Source organism: Salminus brasiliensis, chromosome 5, assembly GCF_030463535.1.
Source record: "Salminus brasiliensis chromosome 5, fSalBra1.hap2, whole genome shotgun sequence".
NCBI lineage: Eukaryota > Metazoa > Chordata > Actinopteri > Characiformes > Bryconidae > Salminus > Salminus brasiliensis.
Genome location: NC_132882.1, coordinates 29,478,091 through 29,501,211, shown reverse-complemented (window position 1 = coordinate 29,501,211; position 23,121 = coordinate 29,478,091). Strand labels below are relative to the sequence as shown.

At 42.9% G+C, this 23,121-nt stretch overlaps 1 protein-coding gene across 1 annotated transcript; it reads right to left on the bottom strand.

The window, feature by feature from the left end:
- Positions 1-7,879: 7,879 nt before the first annotated feature.
- mboat1 (membrane bound O-acyltransferase domain containing 1) lies at positions 7,880-22,161 on the bottom strand. Its single transcript, XM_072680093.1, has 13 exons — positions 21,797-22,161; positions 20,674-20,819; positions 20,136-20,213; positions 18,938-19,033; positions 16,723-16,778; positions 16,520-16,574; positions 14,142-14,334; positions 12,869-13,061; positions 12,467-12,570; positions 10,790-10,854; positions 10,130-10,262; positions 8,903-9,054; positions 7,880-8,571 (listed from the first exon to the last, which is right to left on the bottom strand). Exons 1-13 carry the CDS (start codon positions 21,881-21,883, stop codon positions 8,448-8,450), a joined length of 1,482 nt encoding a protein of 493 aa, XP_072536194.1. The 5' UTR covers positions 21,884-22,161; the 3' UTR covers positions 7,880-8,447.
- Between the last annotated feature and the right edge of the window lie 960 nt (positions 22,162-23,121).

The following is a 23,121-nucleotide window of genomic DNA, read 5'->3' as shown; positions in this document are numbered from 1 at the left end:
AAGCCTTGCTGCGTTAGGGGCTTCATTGAGAAACAATTCACACGAGGTCAATAGGTGATGGATTATCATGGATTTTCCTTTAGTAAATTCAATTATCATTTGAAAAATATTTCTTCACTCATTGTATGTAATGTTCAGCATGTTTGGAATATGACACAATATACATTTAAAGTAACAACAGAAGCGCAACTTGAATCCCATCAGTTTTCTGTTCCCATATGAACTGTAGGCTGCTGTTATTAAAAATAGATGTGAAATCTGTGAAAAGATTCTAGATTAAGAACCAGTACATGCAAATCTATGCCAGGTTTAGGGTCCAGAAACAGCTGTGCTGGGTTCGTCTTGTTGCTGGTGACACACAGCTCTGTCCCTTCAGACTTAAAAGGAGGACTACTTCAGCCATGCGTTATTCTACATTTGCATAGATTTGCATGCATTAGACAGTATTTTTTGTCCTCAAATGAAGTTGTTGGGAAATATTGACTTTTTTTCTCACCTGTGTCAGATTATCTGCTGTCAGAGTGAACGTCAGGCAGGTCGAGTAGTTGTTTGATATCTGACGGATATGAACTGAAGCTTCTCAATAATTGTGCTAAGTTAGGCCGCTGGGATTTCTGTGGTTTAATTACTAATAAACTAGCGCTTCCGCAGCTGTGATACCAGGCTCATATATCATCAGGCTAATGAATGTTCTTGTCAGGGATTAACATTTATAGGCAGAGAATCGTCTCTTGCTAAAGCAAAAATGACTCTTCTGTTTTCCTTTAAGTACAGTACAGGGTGTATTTCCAGCACAGCTGTGAACAAAATACCACTTTGCTTCAGATATACGCCTAGAAATAACATTGGCAAACCCTTGATTTGACATGATTAAAGAAATAAAGCTCAGCTTTCATTATTTTGACTAAAAGTATTATGTTTGAGATGAACATCTGACGAACATTTGAGATGCTCAAAGCTCATCCCAATTTGTAATTTGTCAAAAGGTTTATTTGCATATTACAGTATATCAGAATACTGTAAAAGTACAGTAAAGTATCTGACATTACTATTTTTTTATAGTGTATATCCTGCAGTTCCCCAATAACAATGCCTTCCACCATAGACAGTACTGTGCGAAAGTCCAAGCAAATTGTGAAAGCTAACTTCACACCATCTGTCAAAACCTGGAGATGAACAGAGGATGCCCTCTATAGCAGGATAATGATCCTAAACACACCTCAAAATCCACAACGGACAACTTCAAGAGGTGCTAGCTGGAGGTTTTGCCATGGCCCTCACAATCCCATGCCCTAAACATCATTGCAAATCTGTGGACCGCAAGATAGAGCAGTACACGCAAGACAGCCCAATAATTTCGAAGAACTGGAAGCTTTTTGGAAGGAAGGTGGGTGGGTGGGAGGGTGAAAATCCCCCAAAGATGAACTCAAAGACTAAAAGACTCTTAACTGCTATGTTAACACTTAACACTTAACACGTATTACTCAGTAATTACAGACACTTCTGCACAAATTTGTGGGGCTAATCTATGGTAATATGAGTTTATAATACTTTCAGCCTGCCAGTAACCCATATGATGTTAAGGGGGTTCAAATATCAAAGAAATGTGTTGTCTTCAGCTCTTAACTCTGGAGATCAGGTCATGTTTTACTAGAGTGTGTAAATATGCACAGTAACAGACGTTGTGACGGGGATGGCCAAACTTTTACATGCCACCATATACAGCACATAATTCAAACCTGGGATTGGGGGGTATTTAAGGAGCCTCGACACCGCCATTCGGGGCCGAGAATTGTATCGTTTGGGACCTTGAGGTTCCCCGAGAGGTTCCCCAATAGGTTTCCCGAACTGTTAGAGGTGTGTTGAGGTCAGCTTCTGCTCGGTGTCCTCATTCAGGAGCAGGTCACCCTGCTGTCCACGCTTTCTGCGAGGCTCGCTCGCTCACAGTCCAGATTCTCTGGCTACCCCGTTTTTGGGTTCGCCCTCTCGTTTTTCTTGTTGTGTTGTGTTTGTGTTTGTACCCATTAGTTGCTGCATTGTTTGCCTCGATTGGTTCTTGTTTATAAATTGCCTTGCTTTGAAACCATGTTCGTCCCATATTGGTCTGGCCTAGCACACCATGCCAAGGGGGCAAATACTACCACTTAAACAAATGGCTAATTATGATTGAAACAATACCAAGCAAAATCACTAAGTTCATAAAAATAAAGTATAAATATATAAATACAAATATAAAAATAATGAATTCAAAGCTCAATCCCACTTCATCTCAGCTTCTGCACGCTTCCAATTTTCAGTGTATTTTTTGAACCATATGGCTCATCCCTATTTGCCAGCGGAGAGATTTCAGCGCCAGGGGTCTCTGTCTCTGGTGTAATGAGACCTCTGTCTGCACCTAATGCTGTGTGGGTGTGATGAGAGACCCCTCTTCTGTTTTCTTGGCAGGAGCAGAGAGAGAGAGAAACTGCATCACATCGCCTTAGTGCTAAGTCCTGTGTTGCCCAAAGGAAACAGGATCGAACATGAGCTCCAGCAATCTGCACATAATACAGAACTTAATGTGCTCCTGCCCTGAACATTTCTCCAAGTGCAAGGAGCGCCACCCGGTGAGATTAAATCCCCTTCAGGGGGACTCGCTACTTCAGAAAACTGCAGCTAATCTCCTGCACATTAAACACTGAGACATGAGGCCTGGGTTGAGGCGCAATTCCTGCGAAGTGAAATTAAAGTCACAAGTGCCGCCAAACGAAAGCCTGGACGCTGATTCTTATGAAAAACAATTAAATGCAAATTAAACTGCAATATTGGCTTAGAATGACTCGCTCTGCTAAACATGGCTAATGCCCAAATCAGGCCTGACTGACTGTACAGGAACAAGCACAGCAGCATCTGCAGATTTATGAAAGGTGTTTATTTTATCTTTTGCTGACACTGACAATGATAGCCTACAGGGGAGGCTAGACTTATGAAATGTTAAAGACGTCTTGGCAGAAATGCTTCTATGTGATGAGGTCTTCAAAATGACGATCCCTTTGAGAGCATGGGCTTCTGAGCCAAAGAAATAAACTTTTTAATAATAGATGGTAATCTGGCAGTGGCTTATTTGAATGGGAATTCAATGAGGAATGAAGGATTTTCTTTGTGAAAAACAAAACTTTTTCAGATCTCCAGAGTTTCTTAAGTAGGATATGGTGCAAATCACCCCACATAGGCTTCCACGGGCCATAGAGCAACAGTGTTCAAAGGAATGCGTAATGACCCTTTCACACAGAGTAAAAGCACTTCAGCGTAGCTAGTATTTTGGCTGTACTGCCAGTAACCTGTGTTCCTCCAAAAACATCAATAACCACAGCATTCAAACACAAAGCACAGAGGAGTAAACTAGTCCCAGGTGAAGTAATAAATCACATCGTCCTGCCTGACCTGATCTTCATCCTCTTTAACGGGTTCTATATAACAAAAAAGGAAAAGGACCTTAACGAAGTATGGGCCACCTGCAGGGTCAGTACTTAGTAACACCCCCTTAAGTCCTTAAGTTCACCCCAAACCAAACATATTCTCCCCCTACAATCACATGCAATGCTCCCGACACTGGGAGGGTGAAGACAGAGCCAGCCAGAGCCTCTTTTCCGAACTGCCACCAGACAACCAACCAACGCGTTAGTTAAGAGGAAAGCACCATGTACCCATACGCATCAGCCAGCAGACGCCAGTGCTGATCACAGCATTGCACTGGAGTGATGTGGGGAGAATGTGCCATCTACCCACCCTAGAGAGCAAGGCGAATTGTGCTTTCTCAGGCTCTGGATGCCGATGGCTAGCAGCATGACCAGGATTTGAACTAGTCATAGTAACAAGAGCCTTATTCCTCCGGACCACTCAGTGCCCCGTTTGAGGGATTTTCAACCATACTTCTTTGGAAACAAGACTTCTACTGAGTTCTATCCACATATTTTGGATGATGTTTAGATCAAGCTCAACAAACCCTCCAGCTAGCACTTCTTAAGGTCACCAATTATAGATTTTTTGGGTGTTAAGGATCATTATTCTGCTGTAGAAGCTTTTTCTTCAGCTTTTTTTGTATTACAGCTGGTGTGATGTTTGTTTTCAGAATTTGCTGGTATTGATTGGAATCCATTCTTTCTGCCACCTGTGAAATGGATGCGTGATCAAGTCAAGTCCTGCTTAACAGTTGGAGAGGGGTTTGAACTTCATCAGTCCACAGGAGATTTTTTTGAAAACATATCAGGCTTGTTTGAGGCTGAATTTTGTAGTGTGGATACAGGAAAGGTTTTATTATTATTATTATTATTATTACTATTATTAAGGGGTCTCCTTAATATTTGTGCAGATATCGCTGCCCAGTAGAACAGTGCCCACCACTCCAGAGTTGGTTAAATCTTCCTGAAGGTTTTTGTTTTATTGTTCCTGTTCACTGGCATTACAATCCCATTATAAACTGAGGAAGCTGCCTGAGAATGCTTTATTATCTCCTTCTAACCTGCTCCTGCTTTGTGGGTCCTAGACACCTGCTGATTGTTGGAACAAGGTTTGAAGAGCTTTATTTATAAATTATTATTTATTATATATATATATATATATATATATATATATATATATTATCATTATTATTATTATTATTATTATTAAGGTTTTACATCTGCATTACCTGGCTATTCCTAACGATGACTGTAAACAAACCATTGCCCTAATCTCAAGCTCAAATCTCTTGAGGTGTCAAATTTCAAATAGTTCTCCTTGTTTACACTCTAAATTTGTACAAAACTAAAATAATACAGTAATTTTACATAAAAAAATGTAACTTCATCTTTTCCAAGATCGGTTCATTTTCTCCTCACTTCACTGAAAATTTCATGGTAACAGGAATCTAGGGTTGCCTATGGGTATCCAGAGGTTCCCAAACTTGTGAAATCAAGCAAAAATCTGGGTCTATTTTTTTTCGGATCATGCTGTGAATAGGGCAGCTAAAGCATGAAGCCCTTTGGCAGAATGGGAGCGGATTAAGCTGTTAGGCTGTGAGAATGGCCTCTTTAATAAACCTGTATTTGTCCAGAATGAAAGTGCACAAAACTGAGAATCTATTTCTTGGTGTGAGTATAGATTTGTGTGTGTGTGAGTGTGTGCGTGTGTGTGATGGCCAGGCCGGCCATGTGGCAGGCCTTGCACAGAGAAGTAAAGTAAAGAGCTCCCTCTACTGTTTAAACATCTCTGCTGTCGAATCAAACCACAGCTGCATGATGCTGTTATTCCACACAATCACTCCCTGTAACACGAGAGAGAATTCCCCAACCCCAAAAATCTTTTACAAAGCCAAGATAAAGACAACATCTCACCAAACCCAAGACTCGTTTTTCCAGCACCATCTCCATTACGTAATACTGAGAATGACTAGCAGTGTTTGGAATGTGCCGAAACAAGACCACTGTCTTTTCCGCTATGCTAAAAGTCAGCACAGGTCTGACAGGCTGTTACTCTGGGTCAGTGACCTTAGTCAGAGCCAAACTCACATTCACCCACAACCTGAGCTGGTTATTCTAGCTTGTTCCTGGGCCTGCTTGTTTACCGATTAACAGAATGCAACCATTTCCCACAGCCATGGCCTGTATTTACAGAAATGTGGGCTTAACGCCGTCTTTAGTTGCATTCAGCTTTACTAGAGCGTATAGATTTGTGTCCTTGTGGTGGTGGTATTCACAGGAACTCCCAGCACGAATACTAAATATCAGTCAGAATAGCATGGAATTGTTCCAAAGTGTAGATTCCCATCTGCAATGTGACACACAGTGATTTCTGTCTCCTGGCTAGTTCATTAAGACTGAATCAGACACATTCATACTTTAAATTTGATTAGACCCAGGCAGCAGGGCAGGAATTCCTGCATCGTAATAGTAACAGTCTGTCTCACGTTTAATTGGGGATGGAATGGTACGAGTATAGCTGCCCCATCCTGAGGTCAGTGGCTTTTTTGATATTATTGCAGTGTTATTAAAATATACTGAACATGCTTTTTCTCCACAGTCTTTATGTTTAATGGGTTCTGTGCACAAGGACTCTTTGTATGGACATTCTGCTTTGAAAGAAAAACAGGCTTAAGAAAATAGCCTGAAATGTATTATTGCCAGTTATTACCAGTGCTATGACTGATTACTGTGCAGATGGTGAAAATATAAAAGGATTGTAACTGTAGATCCTTGAGAAAATGGCAAATTCAACACAGAAATAAGAATTGTTACCATTTCAAATGATATGATGGGATTCAAGAGGTTTCATGCTGTTTCATGCACCATGTGAAACTGTTTAAAGGAGCAATGTGAGAATTTGGGCCCTATCTTACACCATGTGTACACCCCTCCAACAGCCTATTTTCACGCCTTCCACCTGTGACGTTTAAATAGCAACAGTGCTTGCGAATATATCCACACGGATGGGTGTGGTGGTCTTGAAGTGAGGTGTGTTCAGGTCAAAAATGGAAAACACAGGTGCACCACTTAGTGAAAACAACCTAGGCGGCCGTCAACAGTCAGACATTCATTGCTATCTTGGCAGTACATTGTCAACACAGGAGGGTGCCAAATGTATGTACACTCCCAATTTTCACGCAGCAGGTGCACAAACCCATAGTGCGTGCCAGTTGGCAGCTGTCAACAATAAACAGAATAAAAAATAAAATAACATTATTCTAGAGGCGAGGCCAGAGTCAGCAAGCCTCCCCAGACTGTATCCGATGCGCCATTGAAACAGCAATCCGCCAAAATCAGACCGCACCTGACTCTTAAAAGGAATGGCATGCTGATTGGTTTATTGCACGTTACGCCCAAAACACACCCATGATTAATTAAGAGACTTAGTGCATGCCTTTTGCACTTTTCGAGAAGCGCAAGTGTACTTTTCCCACCCTTACGATAGCAAAGACACACTTACACGTCCCCCTAAATCAAACAGTGTGGGGCCCCCGTTGACGGCTCGCCTAAAGATTGCTAAAATAAGGCCTTTGGTATTTTTTGCTCCTAGGCTCCCTTTATGGTTGTGGAGTGTAATTCACTTCTACACCCCTGCAGTAAATACAAATTGCAGATTGTGCTATAAGCAGCTGTACACACGCATTTGTTGACAAGCTGAGATACAGAACCGTCACTGTGAAAGAAGCATGTGGACCGACATGGTAGAGTAATAGTGCAGGATTTTATACAAACATCCTGTAATATTAGGCAGATTCTCAATCTGCGCTCTTGTCTGGACTTGTGAAACGTCACCAGTTGCGGCCCAAGTACCGCTCCATTCAAAAGTTCACATCCAGCCAAGTACAGTCCGAACACCCGGATGAGTTCTTGATCCGCCCGTGTTATCGAGGATGCCTCAGGACATGACTTGTGTGGACTTGGCTCAGACAAATATCCCAGAATGCATTACACACCACACTGCTGTCCTCCTGTCCTCGGGAGTTTGTCCTCGTAAGTCGAACTTGCCAAGTCAGCACTACCAAGTAGACCAGTCCACACTTACAATCCGGCGTACTTTGTATTGAGAATCTCCCTTACTCTGCCATGTCCTCTGGGGATGGCTCAAAAGTGCAAATGACAGTTCCTGACTGTAGGTGGGGCCCAGGAGCAATAAATGCCAGTTCTGTGCTTTAAGGTACAATTATTACATAATGTTGCTTTAATTTAGGGCCTGTCTGATCCTTAAAAGGCTGGAGTGGTGGCAGGCTTTCAGACCAACCAAACACAAGCACACCTGATCGTTGCTTTTTGAACAGTGACAAAGTGATTAAATAAGTGGAGTCAGGCTCTGCTTCTGCTTCTGCTTGAGTGAACCTTGGTTAAATCAGTCTTCCATAAATTAGGAAAAAAATCTACCCTTATTTGAAACTTTGCTTTATTCTTTATCCAAAACACTTTAAAACGGTAATATCACAATAATCCTGGTTCCTGCAATGCCAATGCTACATAGACAATAAATATATATTAGACATTAGTTTACAATTAGGCTCCTCTCCTCTTCCGCTTCTTCACTACCCAGAGTTTAACAGTTTTTAAAAACCCTTAACAAGGGTAGAATTAATTTACTTAGTAAAGGTGTGATGTGTTCATTCTGCTGTTTCCAGAAAATGGTCTCTCTGATACTCTGGCTTCATCGTCTCCCCATTACAGTCGGAGTCTTGCAGCTCAGGCCTTTTGGGGTGCATGTTCACTTTGTAGATACTGTGTGTGTGTGCGTGTGTGTGTGTGTGCGTGTGTGTGTACACGGAGTGCTTCTCTGGCAAGCGTCCTGGCTGAGAGGGCAGCACAGGGCCGACCAGCCAGCTGGTCAAGGCCCTGTCGAGCTTTCTTTGTTGCGTTCACAGAGCAGCCTTTGTCCAGATCCATGCCTCTGCTCTGCCTGTCCCTTTACACGCATACACACACACACACACACCATGGTGGCGTTCATTCTCCTTTCACATTATTGTTGGAGTGCTGGGCATGTTTTTCAGGCTTAGAGCTCCTGGGTTTGCCGGGCAGCAAGATCATAGCCAGAATGCTGATGATGTGCACATGGAAGTACATGGACCTGAGCGAGAGAGAGAGAGAGAGAGAGAAAGAGGCAAATGAAACCACTACCAGCATTTACTGCTTTAAGATCCTCAAAGGAGAACTGCAGTCGACTGGTTCACATCCTAGTAGTGCTATTTTGCCAGAGCTTAAACGACTTAAACACTTTTCAGAGCCAATCGCATACTAGCCATTTGCATTCATTCGTTATTAGCATCATTAGCATACATTTTCTAGAGGAACAAAAACATGGCCTTAGTTCAGCATTAAAGCCACAGATTTGCCCCTGGTGTGTTCATCAGCCGGTGCTGATTGGAAGGATGCAAGGGTCAGCAGGACTTAGGGCTTGCCTGTAATACTCCAGCGTGGGCTCCACGGCCAACAGTAAGAAGGGCATGACGGTGTAACAGATGGTCAACTGCGTGGCCGCCCAGGTCACCACGTCATAAGCAAACTTCACAGTGGGGGAGACCAAGAAATACTGGCGGAAGTTCCTGCGCACCTGGACACACGAAGCAAAAGAGACACAGTGAGGGGACAGACACTGATCGGTGGTGTGTTTTACAGACTAGTTTTTGGGTTTGTATGTGTGTAATTGGTCTCTGTATTAGAAACCCCTTCCTTCTGGCTCAGTGGTGTTGACTCTAGTCCTAGAGGGTCCAGCAGAGTTTGCCATTTTCCCGGCTCCAACGTAGCTGAATCAGCTCATCTGTTAGGTTTCCAGACTTTCCCAGCAAGCACCAAATGACACAAGATGTTATGCTATTTACATTTCGGGCCAAAATATGGAAACCAGTTAATCTTGCTATCATCAAGTTACTTTGACTCTAAAAATATAGTCGCTAGAATGGTTCTTTAAGCGATGCCTTAGAAGAACCACATTTGTACAAAGGGCGTGTGAGTGAGGAACCTTTTATAGGTTCTGGAAGTAAAGGTTCTTTACACACACACACACACACCTTTATTTTCAAGAGTGTTGTTGGCCTCCAAAGCCATCGACTGGTTTTCCAAACAGGGATGAAGTCTGGTCCTGGACTACACAGATCCCTGTCTGAAAAAAACGGTCCTTAATGATGTTTCTATGTCCAGCCGAGACGTCCAATACAACAGTTTTTTCTATGTTCTCAAAGTCCATGTTAAAAACCTCCCTCTGGACAAATCTTGGGATCTCATAAAAATCTTTTAAACGTCTTTGTGCTCACTGGGATGTGAGGAAGAGAAGGACCGGAGTGGTGCACCCCTGCTGTAGACCATCTGTTGATACATAATTGGTGTAAGTCATCCTCTAGCGCCTGTTTCTGACCACGGAGCTGCTCTTAGCTGGATAGTTTTGGGTGGTGGACCACTCTTGAGCTTAAAACACAACTATGTAGTAGTACCACACACACACACACACACACGCACACACACTACCACAAATGCATCACCTCTATGTCCAGAACAGCTTCCAACCAAATTATATCTGGCCAGCAGCAGTCCAGTGTTCGGAGACTGACCAGTGTTTTTAGCACATAATAAAGTAGATGGTGAGTGTAAGTGTGAAAGACCATGATGTGTATGTAGGAGTGTGGACTCACAGTGCGAGCAGCAAGGGTGATGGGAATGCCTGTGAGAAAGGTGAAGTAGTATCCTGGGTAAACTCCATGCCACAGTGCTGACAGCACAAAGGTCAAAGGTGTCTGGTAATACGGCACCCGGTCATAACACACACTGGACCGAACCACAGAGAACACATCAGGATTAAACAGCAAAGGAAAGACACTGATCTGTCAATAACTCCACCTGACCATGTTCACTATGAGAGCCAAACCTGACCCTTCCTCCTCACCCACACCCTCAGAAACCATTTCTTACATATTTACTCACATATTATTCATTATTTTTACTATTACATTTGATTCTTCATCATTTATTTTTTAAACTCTGCATCATGTTAGCAGGGCTATCAGCATATGATCAGTGTCACGCAAGCACCTTGTATCCTTGTATACCATTTTTAACATAATAAGAATCTAACAGTTGTTCTTTATATTGTGTCGATTTCACAATGAATGCACCAATAGAAACGCTCCAAAATGCCTTATAATAAAGCATTTTTCTATTGACTTCCATTGAGAAGGTTTTTTCCTTCTTCTGAAAAGTTGCTATTTTGGACATACAAGGTTTTTGTGTAACAGTAAGGATATATTAACCCACCAAATGCCTTGTGGGTTGCAGGTGACAGGACAGATACATACCTCTTCAGCCATACCCCAGTCTGAATGTTCCAGTTATCGATGAACGTCTTGAAGCTGGTTGCTGTCTGTTCACAGAACAGAGGAGAAGAAATGGAATGCTCAACACAGGTTTGCTGAGGTTAAACCAGCCTGCTTAGGCTTTTACCCTCAGAAAAAGAAACTCGCAAAAAGATGAATCCACACATATAAAAAAGGAAGCCTCTGTGAGATTATTAAAGGAATACTTCAGTGTTTTTCAACCTAATCTCTGTATGATCATTACCACGGCCAATTAGTTTCATATGACACCCAGTGCCTAGAAACCCCAGTGTCTCAAAACACAATTGTAATAAAAGCCAAATGATGACATATATAACATTTATACCACATTTATAAAACAACATTAGAATGGCATAAACTCACCCCCACAGCAGTGTGAAATACTAGTGGAGAGCATGCCAATGCATAAAAGCTGTGATTTCACCAAACGTTCTGAATTCTCTAAAAGTGAAAAACTTTTGTAGTGTGTTGTTTAAAATATGAATATTAACTTAACAGTGGGGTCCTTTTTTTCAAATAAATGTTTTAAACAGCAATATTTCTATTCGGAGATAATCTTTTTGAGGGAATTGTCATCAGTGGTTAATAGAATAAAACAACAATAGTGAAACCAGAGACACTGATCATGTGGAGCGATCTTTTCATTTTTACCAGAGCTGTATTAGCACAGTACTCCAGAGTGTCCAGTCCAGTCCCCAGACTCTGAGCTATTGATGACAGGGTTGTGAGTTCGATACCCGGCTCGGCAAGCTGCCATTGTTAGGCCCTTGAGCAAAGCCCTTCACCCTCTCTTCTCCCCGGGCGCCACAACAATGGCTGCCCACCGCTCCGGGCAAAAAAAAGAGATCTTCTCTGATTGGCTGGTTTAAATGGCTTTGTGCAAATTTCAAGGGTGTAAACAAAGTGAGTAAAGACTGTTATGACCCAGTTTTGAGATGTGGAATTAGTCCATTTTGCAGCTCTGTTTTGGTTATGTAGTATTTTCTAGTCAGTAAACACCAGTGTTTGTCACCTCCATGTACAAACCTCTTGTCATTCGATTATGCCAAAAAAAATCAGTTTTTTATTCTAGGGCACCTTTAAGCAATTATCTGTTGATACCGATGCGATCATCGTGCATCCCTAGATATTAGGTTGAAAACTGGTGGCGTATTCTTTAACCAACAACCAGACAGAAGTGTTTCAGACCAGTGGTTCTCAAACAGGTCCTCAATCAACCCACAGACAACCCACTCTGCCTCACTGGACTCAATATTTATTGCACACTGCATAATTGGCACACTACCCCTAATTCTTTATTATTCTTTGTCTGTACTGTGTTGTATTGTCTGTCTGCACTTGTACTGTGTTGCACTTGTGTTCTGTATGCACTGTCTATGTTGCACCATGGTCCTGGAGGAACATTGTTTTGTTTCACTGTGTTTTCTGTATGTAGTTGAAATGGCAATAAAAACCCATTTGACTTGACTTGACTTGATATTTGCTGAAAGTATGTTGAAAGTTGGATTCAAGCAAAAATGTAGAGTCTGGAGGAACCCCGGGGGACCAGTCTGAGAACCACTTATGTTTAACTGCTACGTACAGCCAGTAAGACAAGAACACACTATCGGGTGTAATCCTGATAGCAGCTGAACTTGCCTCTATCTCCAAAATGTGGATATTGGAGACAAGGTCCCAGGACACTCTGCCGTTCTTGTCCACTCCACTGATTCCGTACCCTGCTGCGTTATGAATGGCGTCCGCTGATGGAAAGAACATGCAGTTCACTGAGATCAATAAAGGGGTATGCATGGTAACAAGAAACATGTAGTGGGAGTTCTCCCCAATAGTGTCGCACTCTATGGACCTTGCAAAGCGTTCACACAAAACAAGCTTTGTGCAGCTATATGGCAACTACACGCAATTTCATTGGCTTCTACTAAATGGGTACGGGCTGGTCCCACCACTTCACTAATGATAGCCTGGAGTTAGCATTGTTTACCACACAATAGGCTCAGTGAAGGTCAGTGAATACCTTGTGTCGTGTGAAACTTCACTCACCGAGTGTCCATGCAAAGTAGAACTTGGGTCGGGCTGCCTGGATGGATACGAAGGCATACGCTAGTCTGTTGATGAATGAGGCCTGGCTGATGAAGTCAGGGTCAACGTTGTAGGTGATGGGGAACGCTTTGGTGATTGTGAAGAACCAGAACACGCACCCCACACACACCAGCAACTTCTGGCACACTGCCGGCTGAGGAGGAGCGGAGGAAGACATCAGTATTAATACATAAAGTGCTATGTTACCAAAGAGTGGCTTGGTGTTCGAAGACAGGTAGCAGGTGCTACTACTATGAAAGAACTGAAGCTTCAATTATCGTCCACTTTTAGAAACCTCTTACGTTGTAGCTCCACCTGGCTAATGTAGCCCTCAGCCCTAAACTCTAGCACTCAACTGATCTTTTAGCACTTCATCAGTGATCAGTTTCCACTCTTGGTTAATTTATCAGTGTAGTGTCGCGGCCCTGTGGTCCAAAACTGTCCACTGAAGAATTGGGTAAAGAGTGGTTGATTTATTTTGAATGAACAAAGATGATGTACATCTACACCGTTTCTAAATGTTTGTGGACGCCCCTTTAATGAATTCATTTAGCTATTGTTGCTATAAGTTGCTCACACAAATTTGCAATTGAACACACCTTGTAAAGAAGTAATGCCAATAGAGGGGCATAAAGCCCCCAGCATTGAGCTGTGGAGCAGTGGAACTGTGTTCTCTGGAATGATGGTTGGTGCTCCATCCAATGGATGAGGTGGAGTGGTGATCATCCAACATCCTGACCTCATTACCTCTTGTCACTGAATGCAATCAAATCCTCACAGCAATGCTTCAAAATCTAGTAGAGCCTTTCCTGGACAGTGTGGAGACAGTTACTCCAACCAAAGCAGGATAAACTCATTTTCAATAACTTTTTCAGTAAAAAACAAACAACGGAAGAGCAGGTGTCCAAATACTTTAGTCCCTATAGTGTATATTGACCCTTAAGCTTCTAAAGTGGTACAAGGTAGTGGTGTTTCATAGAGCGAACAATTAGTGTAGTTGGCCTCCATTCGCTTCTAAACCACTAACATCCCCTCATTCACCTTCCTACATTATTAGCGATGTTTGTTGTTGTCGTTGCTGTTCCTTTAATCCACAAGCCACCTTAAATCTTTCAGCTAGCAGAAGCCCTGTTCGGTGCTAGGCTGTTTCTATGCTGCTTTGCCAGTCTTAGCCTGAGTGATGAGCCTTTTATGTGCGTGTGAATGGAGCCTTGAATCCGTCTTTGTGTCTCACCACAGGCGAAGGCTCAGAGAGTGCGTCCCAGCCGTTCTGCTCCGGGCTGCCCTCTCGTAGCTTCTTCAGCTTGCTCTGCACATGCTGCCCCTCAATGAACTCTGCGTAGTCCTTGTAGTTGCTGCACGGCCCTACCAGGATGCTCATGAAGTTCAGATTGTAGCTGAGGTATTCAAGCAGGGAAGGTTTGGAGCTACAGAATAAAAATAGATCATATTTGATATACACTGAATTTCACATTTTACAGGCTTAAAGTGGAATTCCACCAATTCAATTCATTCAAACATTTCTGCAATATTAAATGGTTAAGAACAAAGTCATTCAGATATATAAACATGCAGCTTGAGACATTGCTTTACCTTAGATTTTAGATTAAAACATGTCTTTAACATTACATATTAAACTCAGAAGACTCAAGTAGGTTCACTGATGGGTTGGCTAGTAAATAAATTGCCTATATTGGTGTTGTAGTCATTATGACCCCTGGTTCCAATCACCACCATTCAGTATGTTTCTTTACAATGAGCTATGTAACTAAGCTAATTAAACTACATAGGAATCTTGAAAATCTGTGGAATGCCCCTTTAAGCCAATGATTTCAATGCCTGGTCCTGGAGTACCCTCTGCCCTGCCCTGCATTTTGGTGATTTCTCTGCTGTATACACACCTAAACTAAGCAATTGGCAGCTTATTAACAAGCCCCTCTCAAGTTAAAATAAGTGTGTTATTACCTATGTAATAGATATGATAAAAATGCTGCAGGGCCTCAGTAGTAAAAAAGACAAATTTTGAACAGAGGGTGAACGCTTTAAGCTTTAAGCAACAATCCCAGGTATGTGATACACCCGATTTTTAGCATTGACTCCCGTACTGCAGTTGACTCCTGTACTGCAGTTGACCCCTGTATTTTTTTTCATTGGCAGGTGAGTGGAAAGTAAGGGCCTTGTTTCAATCACAGTTTAAAAACGTAATAAAATAAGGTCAGATAGGATTGCACACATGTCTGTTCCTCTCCTCCTCTCCTGTCAGTGCATGTGAGAATAAGTATAGAATTACAGCAGAAGTTTTAGAAAGTTACCTGGAAAGTTTTCTCCTTTTTCAAAGCCAAATTCAGGCCTAATCTTTACTTAAACATAAACATGCCCCAGCACTGAATGGACATTCCTCATGCTATTGCCCAAACAAGTGAAGGTATGGATATTTAACTGGTCTGGCCTGACTCACACACTCATGACCAGATGTGCTGGCCAATGCACATCCACCCAATTCTCTTAAAGAAACAGTTCAGGGCAAAGTCACATTTACACATGTATTCACTTCTACTGAAATGTAGAGAATCAGGTAAGACTTGCACTGGAGCTATCGTTATGGGCCATAATTCTTTGGTTTTGCACTGAAGATGCAAGGCTGATTAATTTAAATGAAAATACATTGTTTTTTTAAGCCAAATGCTAAACATAACTAAGCATTGACAAACTGTGCAAAACCAAAAAATACTTCACCAGTTAAAAATCTGAATTCGCAGGTCCATCAGACTCTGTTTCTTACTAAGAGATCAGATGGAGAGTTTAACATATGCATTAATGTCACACAGACTGCCAGACTACTCACTGCTGGTAGCCGTCAGCCATGAACAGAACATTCATATCATAGCAGTAACCCACATTTACTATTGTGGCTCATAATGGTAAGTTAAACATCACTGTTATACAAAAACCTTGCATCTCCAAAATTCCAACTTTACATGAGAAGGAAAAACTAAAAGGTTTTATTCCAGAAAATATGGAGCTTTTCTATTGGTCCATTTATCATGAAACGTGGATGCAATATAAGGAAGATTTAAATGATCGTAGAGGCAGAAAGGTTATGCAGCTACTTGTGTCTCTATTATTATTCACGTTTGATAGAATGTAAATGTAGCAGTTGTTCTTTACATTGAATTCAAATTTCATAAAGAATGGACCAATAGAAAAGCTCCGTAATTATGCTCGCAAGACAGGGATACTTTTTTGATAGTTCGTTTTGCTGTATTGCATCTGGACAGCTCAGCTGTCACTGCTATATAGTTTATATTTACATTTACGTTTAAGGCATTTAGCAGACGCTCTTATCCAGAGCGACTTACAAAAGTGCTTTGCTATTTACTTAAGAAAAACCTCAGCTAGTTTGAATAGACTAATAATTTAAAGATACCTCTAAGTTTAGACTCTACTAAACACAAGTCAGTAACACAAGTCAGTTCTGCAGGGTAATGAAGATGCAACTGTTACACTTGCTCTACAGTGAAAGCTGAAGGGGATGAAGATGAGCACTTATACCTTTACTGAAATTAGGAAACTTTGTTATCTATTTAGACATTAAAAGTGTACCGTACATACATGACTGCCAGCCGTCTCTGCTCCGGGGTGAGCTTGTCTGGCTCGCGACACATACCTGTATATACATGTATGTATACAGATCAAACAAACCAACCAATCAGCAGTATGGCTTTAGTACATTTTGAGTAAATCAGGCTTTACTTGTGTCATATTGTGCATCATGAAATTATATTCATGCCATACCGCCCAATCCTGTTTCTTACCATCATGGACCTGAAAAGCTAGAGTGGTGATCCTCTGCGTTACCATCATCAGCGGCCTACAAAGAACAACAACAACAAAAAAGACACTGCTGAGTAAACAATGTCCAAAAAGGAATAACAGGATGTTTTCAGTCATGCTGGATATTACAGTAAGTGTCTTACATCAGAACTTTTTAAATTACATACGACAGACTTGGCACCTCCTCTCTGAAACTAAAGGAATGAAGCTGTACACTATGCAATCAGTGCAGGCTTTTTTAGAGTAAAGCATGAAAATGAATTCACCAGCATTACCCTGCTTAGCGTATAAATTATAATAAATTATTATTTAATAATTATTTAATTTAACATTTAATAAATTATTATATAAATAAATTATTTATAATGATTTATAATAAATTATATAAATTGTAAATTCACTGTGCATCATCCGATAACTGCACCTATAGCAACTTCTCATTTTGGACAGTTTTTATATAAATTTGTTGTCATTGCTAGCACTAGCAATGCTCCCAACACTTGGAGGGTAAGGACTTCACAAATGTCTCCACAGATACATGCAAAGCCAGACACCGTCTCTTTTCCAACTGCCGCCAATGCGGCATTACCATGCAGCCGACACCCTCTGAGGAGAAGCATTGGGTCCCCAACTCCACCACCCCAGCTAACAGGCACCTATGCCAGTCAACACTTTAAGAGTGATGAGGGGAGAGTGTGCCATATACCCACCCAGAAAGAGCACAGCCAATTGTGCTCTCTCAGACTCTGGCCGCTGATGGCAAAGCAACGGCTCAGGATTGGAACCCCCGGACCATAGTGGCAGTGCAACAGACCACTGAGCCACTCGAAGCCCAGAGCTTATTACTGTGGACTGGTTTCCCAGTAATTATTGCTCTTCCGGTAATTCTTTGCTGAGTCAAGTTTCCCGACCAGTGTTTCATATGGTTTTCTAATTACAATTAGAATGCCGTACATTCTTTGCTTTCGACTGAACAGCCCTGCTGTGGCCAGTTTTATGGCAGTTTGATTCAATTAGGTCTCTAGCCCGACACTGCGAGAGGGGAGACAATAGGAGAAGACCCGACGCCATTCTTCTGTGACGGCCCCATTCCTGGGCTGCCTCGGACGGGTGTAGCTGTGCTGCTGGCTCTGTGTTTGTCCAGCAGATAGAACACTCTCTGTTTGGCCAGCATACTGCTGACTTTGTGCAGACTCTGCTCGGACCACTCATGTGACGAGAGTCGTATTAGACACGGGGTAGCGTTGTCAGGGGACGAAAGGTACGGTGAAAAAAGTGACCAGTGGGATATGGCAGTTGGTCAGAGGCTGCACATCCAGGCTTTATAGTACTGGTAAACTCTAGGGGTGTATGAAAATAGTGATATATCGAAGTATCGTGATTTTATGTTTTGGAATACTGCAACGATTCTCAAAAGCATCATTGATTTTTAATGAATAGTTTACGATGGCAAGCTTGCAAAGCGTGGATGGGACAGTCCAGTTGGTTTGGGAAGGTCGGCTACAGGCTCGGCTATCTGGACTGAAAGGTGTAAAGTAAAGCTTAAAGATGCAGGGTGTGTGCTGGCAGAGGAATGATAGCAAGCCATGAATGGAACATCAAACTGTATCAAAGTGACCATATTTTGCAGCAGCATAATGAGATTAAGCTGATACAGCCCAGTCATACACCACCCCACCCTGCTGGAAACCAGCCCTGCAGTCTGGCGGAGCCAAACTCGTCCAGCAAGGACGACTGCACAGGCAGGTGAAGCAGCCAGCCACACATTATCTCACACCTTTGTTTGCTCAAGGGTGTGTTGCAAACTTTCGGTGAAGGGGAACCAACAGGATCAGCAGATAAGCAACAAAATCTACCTCCAAGGAGTGGCCAGCTTAACAGAGGTCTAATTGTGTCAGAGTGTGCGTGTGGGTGTGTATATAGGTGCGCTGGTGAATGGGTGGGTGGGTAGGTGAAAGGTAGAAGTTCATAAAGTGGCTTAGTGTCTCAAGCAACATATTGGATCATGCTAAACTTGTTTGGCTCATGATCTCACAGCACGACAGCACAGCTTCCACTCACTTAGCTGCTCTTTCTTGCCCCCACCCCTTCTTCTGTTGTTCTTCTTTGACCCCGCTCTCGGGCTGAACCGGCTAGGATGAGTACCTGTCATCACCATGTTACAGAGAAAAGATGGCGCAATGCCTGGAGACCCACCCTGAGAAGTCTGTGGACAGGATGCCGTAGCTGAAGATGAAGACCCTGCTGACCTGACACGCCGTGAGATAGCCCACTGCTGCAAGCATGGTATACCTAGGCCAAACAACATGCAACACATTAGTAAGACCTTAGTAAAGTGTAACCAGTCAAATGTAAGTAAAAGCCATCTGCAAAAGATGATCCAAGTAGGGTTGTCATGGTTTCCAAGTTTCAGAAGGTCTCCCAGCCTCACAAACATATTGCTACCAGTGCTTGGGGGGGGGGATAAACCTACCCAGAATCATTGGGTGCAAGGCAGGAATACCCCCTAGACAGTTTAGCAGTCCATTGCAGGGAACCACACACAATCCTTAGCTCACACACACTCACACTTCGGGGAAATTTAGCGTGGCCAGTTCACCTACAATGTGTGTTTTTGGTAGGAGGAAACTGGAGTACCCGCAGGAAATCCATGCGGACACAAAAACAGAAGCCAGAGTGAACACCGAACCCCAAACCCTGGAGCTGTGTGGCAGACCACAGACAGTTATAAACAGAACTAAGGCAGAACACTAAGTATCTGATTTTATTAAGCCATTGTTTAAGTCTAGTCTCGGACTATATGGCATTCTTAACAAACCCATTCTGCTGTGTTAAGCCTGAGCTTTTCAAGAATGAAAATAATGGAGTTAAGAGCTTTTTCTGTTCGTTAAATGTAAGAACTACAGAAGAAGGGATGAGGGCAAGAAAGAGCAGCAAAGTGCCCAAGGGTCGAATTTTATTACGCTATTGATTAAGCCTAGTCTTGGACTAAATTGCAGTGTCACTGGTGAATAACATTGGGAATAGCATTGGAAATGGGTTTGGTCTAGTCTTCAATGGTCTTGGAAATACATGTGTATTGAATCTCTTTTTTGCTTATTTAAATAAAATATCTCTGATACTTTGTGCAGCTGTAGTCCCTTATTTTTTTAATAGCCGAACGGGTTCATCGAAAATGCCTATCTATAACAGTCTACGGCAATACCGGAAGCCCGCTTACCCCCTGCTAAAACAGGTGACACAATCAGTATCACCTTAGCAGACAGTTCAGTGTGGCTAACAACGATGCAGGCTAATGTTTCCTGTCATGGCAGGCCAGTGCGAAGATCCTGCAAGTCAGGAGCGTCCAGTGTGTGTTCAGAGCATGTTTAGAGACAAAGTTTCCAGGGCTTACCAGTGGACGTTGTGAACACCTGCTGTGCACAGTATTAGATAGCAGGCCAGCGTCAGGATCAAGACGTGTGATGCATACCTATGGGACAAGAAGGTAAGATCTATAAATATGCTACTGCAGAAGCCCTGGTGTCAGGTAAGGAACACCTGCCTGCTGGTGAAACAGGTGGGACAGGTGCAGTAGGTCACATTCTTTCGATGGGGGAAAAAACGTGGGAGTCGCCTCTTGTCAGAAGGTGCAGAGTTACGGCCGAGCCCTCCTAAAGCTGCATATAAGCCGCGGTGAAGTCCAGTTTGTGATTACTTGGGATTATATTGATTACTCCGAGTGTGTTTACAGAGTGTTACTGAGTGTGGGAGCAACTACAACCCAGCACAAACAGGAGCAGTATGGAAGTATACTAATAACCCCATACACCAGTGTAAGACAGCTGAAGTAGCAGTAGCAGTAGTAGTAGTAAAGGCCTGCAACGAAGCACCACAAGCATCAGCGGTGAGATGTGAACAGGTTAGACCACCACCACACCTGTCCTCCTTACCATCCGAAGCAGAATATGACGAATGATACCCCGAGGAGGGTGGCGACAGCATGGCGCAGTGCCGGACTGACACGCTGAGGGCTGAGGCTCAGGCGGAACCAGAATGCGACAGCTAGGCCAAACAACTGACAAATTATGAAGTTCACCTGCAGAGAAGACATGAATATAAAAGGGAATCCCACAGATTTTTTTAATTTTTTGAATGTCTGCATACCAGCGCTTGATTTTATTAGCAGTGGTGATAAAAACTAGGGGTCGCCATGCCTACAACATAAATTTAGCCATTTTATTTACTAACCAAAACCACTGGTTTACCACAGGGATACCATATGGCCTGTGATTGACAAGGGCCCTAAAATTGTATTAATTATACAATTATATAGTATAATATTATACGAATATAGTATACAATTATATAGTATTTTGGCAGAATTGTTGTGGGGCCTGGTGTAATATCTTTTAATGGGGCCCCAAATCCCTGGTGGCACCCCTGGTTAACCTGGTTAATTATGGTAAATTTGCCCTACTTTGTCTAGCTATGCCCTGAATGGGTCTGAATGGGCCTGAATGGGCCTGAAAGAGTCTCTTACCAATGTTTTTTTTTTTTTGGCCAAAACCTTCTCAAAACTAAAAATTGATAAATCAGTAAATCAATGTCTCCGTTATCAGACGACTGGTTCCTATCACCACCACTGTGAACAATTCTGACTGTTTTCATCTTAAAGATGTAGTCATGCACAAACTCCTCTTTAAGGGCCTAGAACTGTTCAGGAACGGTGCTGCTTCTCGTATGGTCACAGCAAGCTGTGGTATGTCTAAGATGTGGCACAACTAGCAGCAGGATGAACTGAGGTCTTCCCAGGGTCCAGAGAAGTTTCAGATACTTGGTGTGAATAATTTCTCAAATCTGAAGGAAGACGACTGCTTGATAAAGCTGGAGAGAAGCAGGCTGAACTGATGCTCATCAGCTCAGTGATGGAGATGAGCATCCACACTACATAACTACATGTCTAGTAAAGCTCTAAATCTCAGCTACTGTGAGGCTCTATGCTGGGGATCACCAGGTTGGTCAATTCCACTGATCCACTGAGTGTTCCTCGTCGGGGTGAGCTCTTGGTCCTACCTGATCCAGAGGGACTCCGGTAAGGTCGCTGAGAGGCCGCAGCCATGCGCAGCCCGTGGTGGTAAAGCTGTCGGATCGGTCCTCCATTCCGCATCCACTGTCCCTCCTTCACCCACCAGCCGGACTCAGCGACCTGTTGCTCGAGGAGAATCTCAGCGAAGAGCCGCGAAGAGCAACAGCATCTTCCCTCCGGTCTTCTGCACTCTCATACACTCTTTTACACACTCTTTTACACACTCTTTTACACACTCTTTTACACACTCATTCACACTCATTCACACACTCATTCACACTCTCATCGGCACGCCCAGCCGGTCGTCTAGAAGTTGCGTGTGTTTTAACAAGGCGGGGCGCGGGAAAGCCAGCCTTGCAGTGGAGCTCTAGCCCCGCCCACCGAGGCCCCTCCGCGCGTTCTAGTTGCCCCTCCCACCGTAGCTGCTACACTCGCTGTAGCGGTTCCATGTGTTCTATCGGCCCCGCCCACAGCCTGTTGTTTTGCTGGGTGCAGCACTGAACGGCCGCTTCCGAACAGTGGCCACGCCTACTAGGAGCTCCTTCCTCGCGTTCTATTGGGCCCGCCCACCACACAGGACGCGCCTCCGCGCTCGGCTCCGCCCAACGTCGTGGATTCGCACATTTTATTGGCTCTGTGACTTTCTTTTTTTTTTGCCAGTTTCCACTTTTAACAACCTTTTAATGGATCAATACTGCAGTTCTGCTCCTTTTATTTATATTTACTGATCTGCCATCCGTGTCTGTGTACTTTTCTGTGTGTTGCTCTGTCCATTCCTGTCTCCTTGTTTGCACTGTGAGATTTTGTTGACACAGTAAACACATAAGACCAACTTTACTGAGATTTTACTGAGAGATCTGATCAAATATCGACATAAAAGAAGAGAACTGAAGAGAAAAACTCCTATATATGAATGATAGGTGCCACACTGTAAGCAGACCGCTGTATCTGTTTATTTTGAACACGTAAAGCTTCGTTATTGTGAGTTTTTTTATTTACAGTTTTACTGGCTGTAAATTTCATCTTCAGTACTATAAAAATAGACACCCAGTTTTACTTCTTTGTCACCTCAAACCGATTATGCTTTAGGCTCATGTACAGAAACTCGCGTCGCCCTGCTATTGTTTTAGCGCAGAGCGACACCTGCCGGCAGCCAATGGTAATAACGTGCAGTCTCTACTACAGCGCAGTAACCCGCTACTAGTTTGGATGATGAATTAATGAGCATGGGAAATAATATTCTTATGACCTTGGCGGCCCATGAGCAATGATCTAACTGGCTTCATATGGCCATATAACATATAACAGCTTG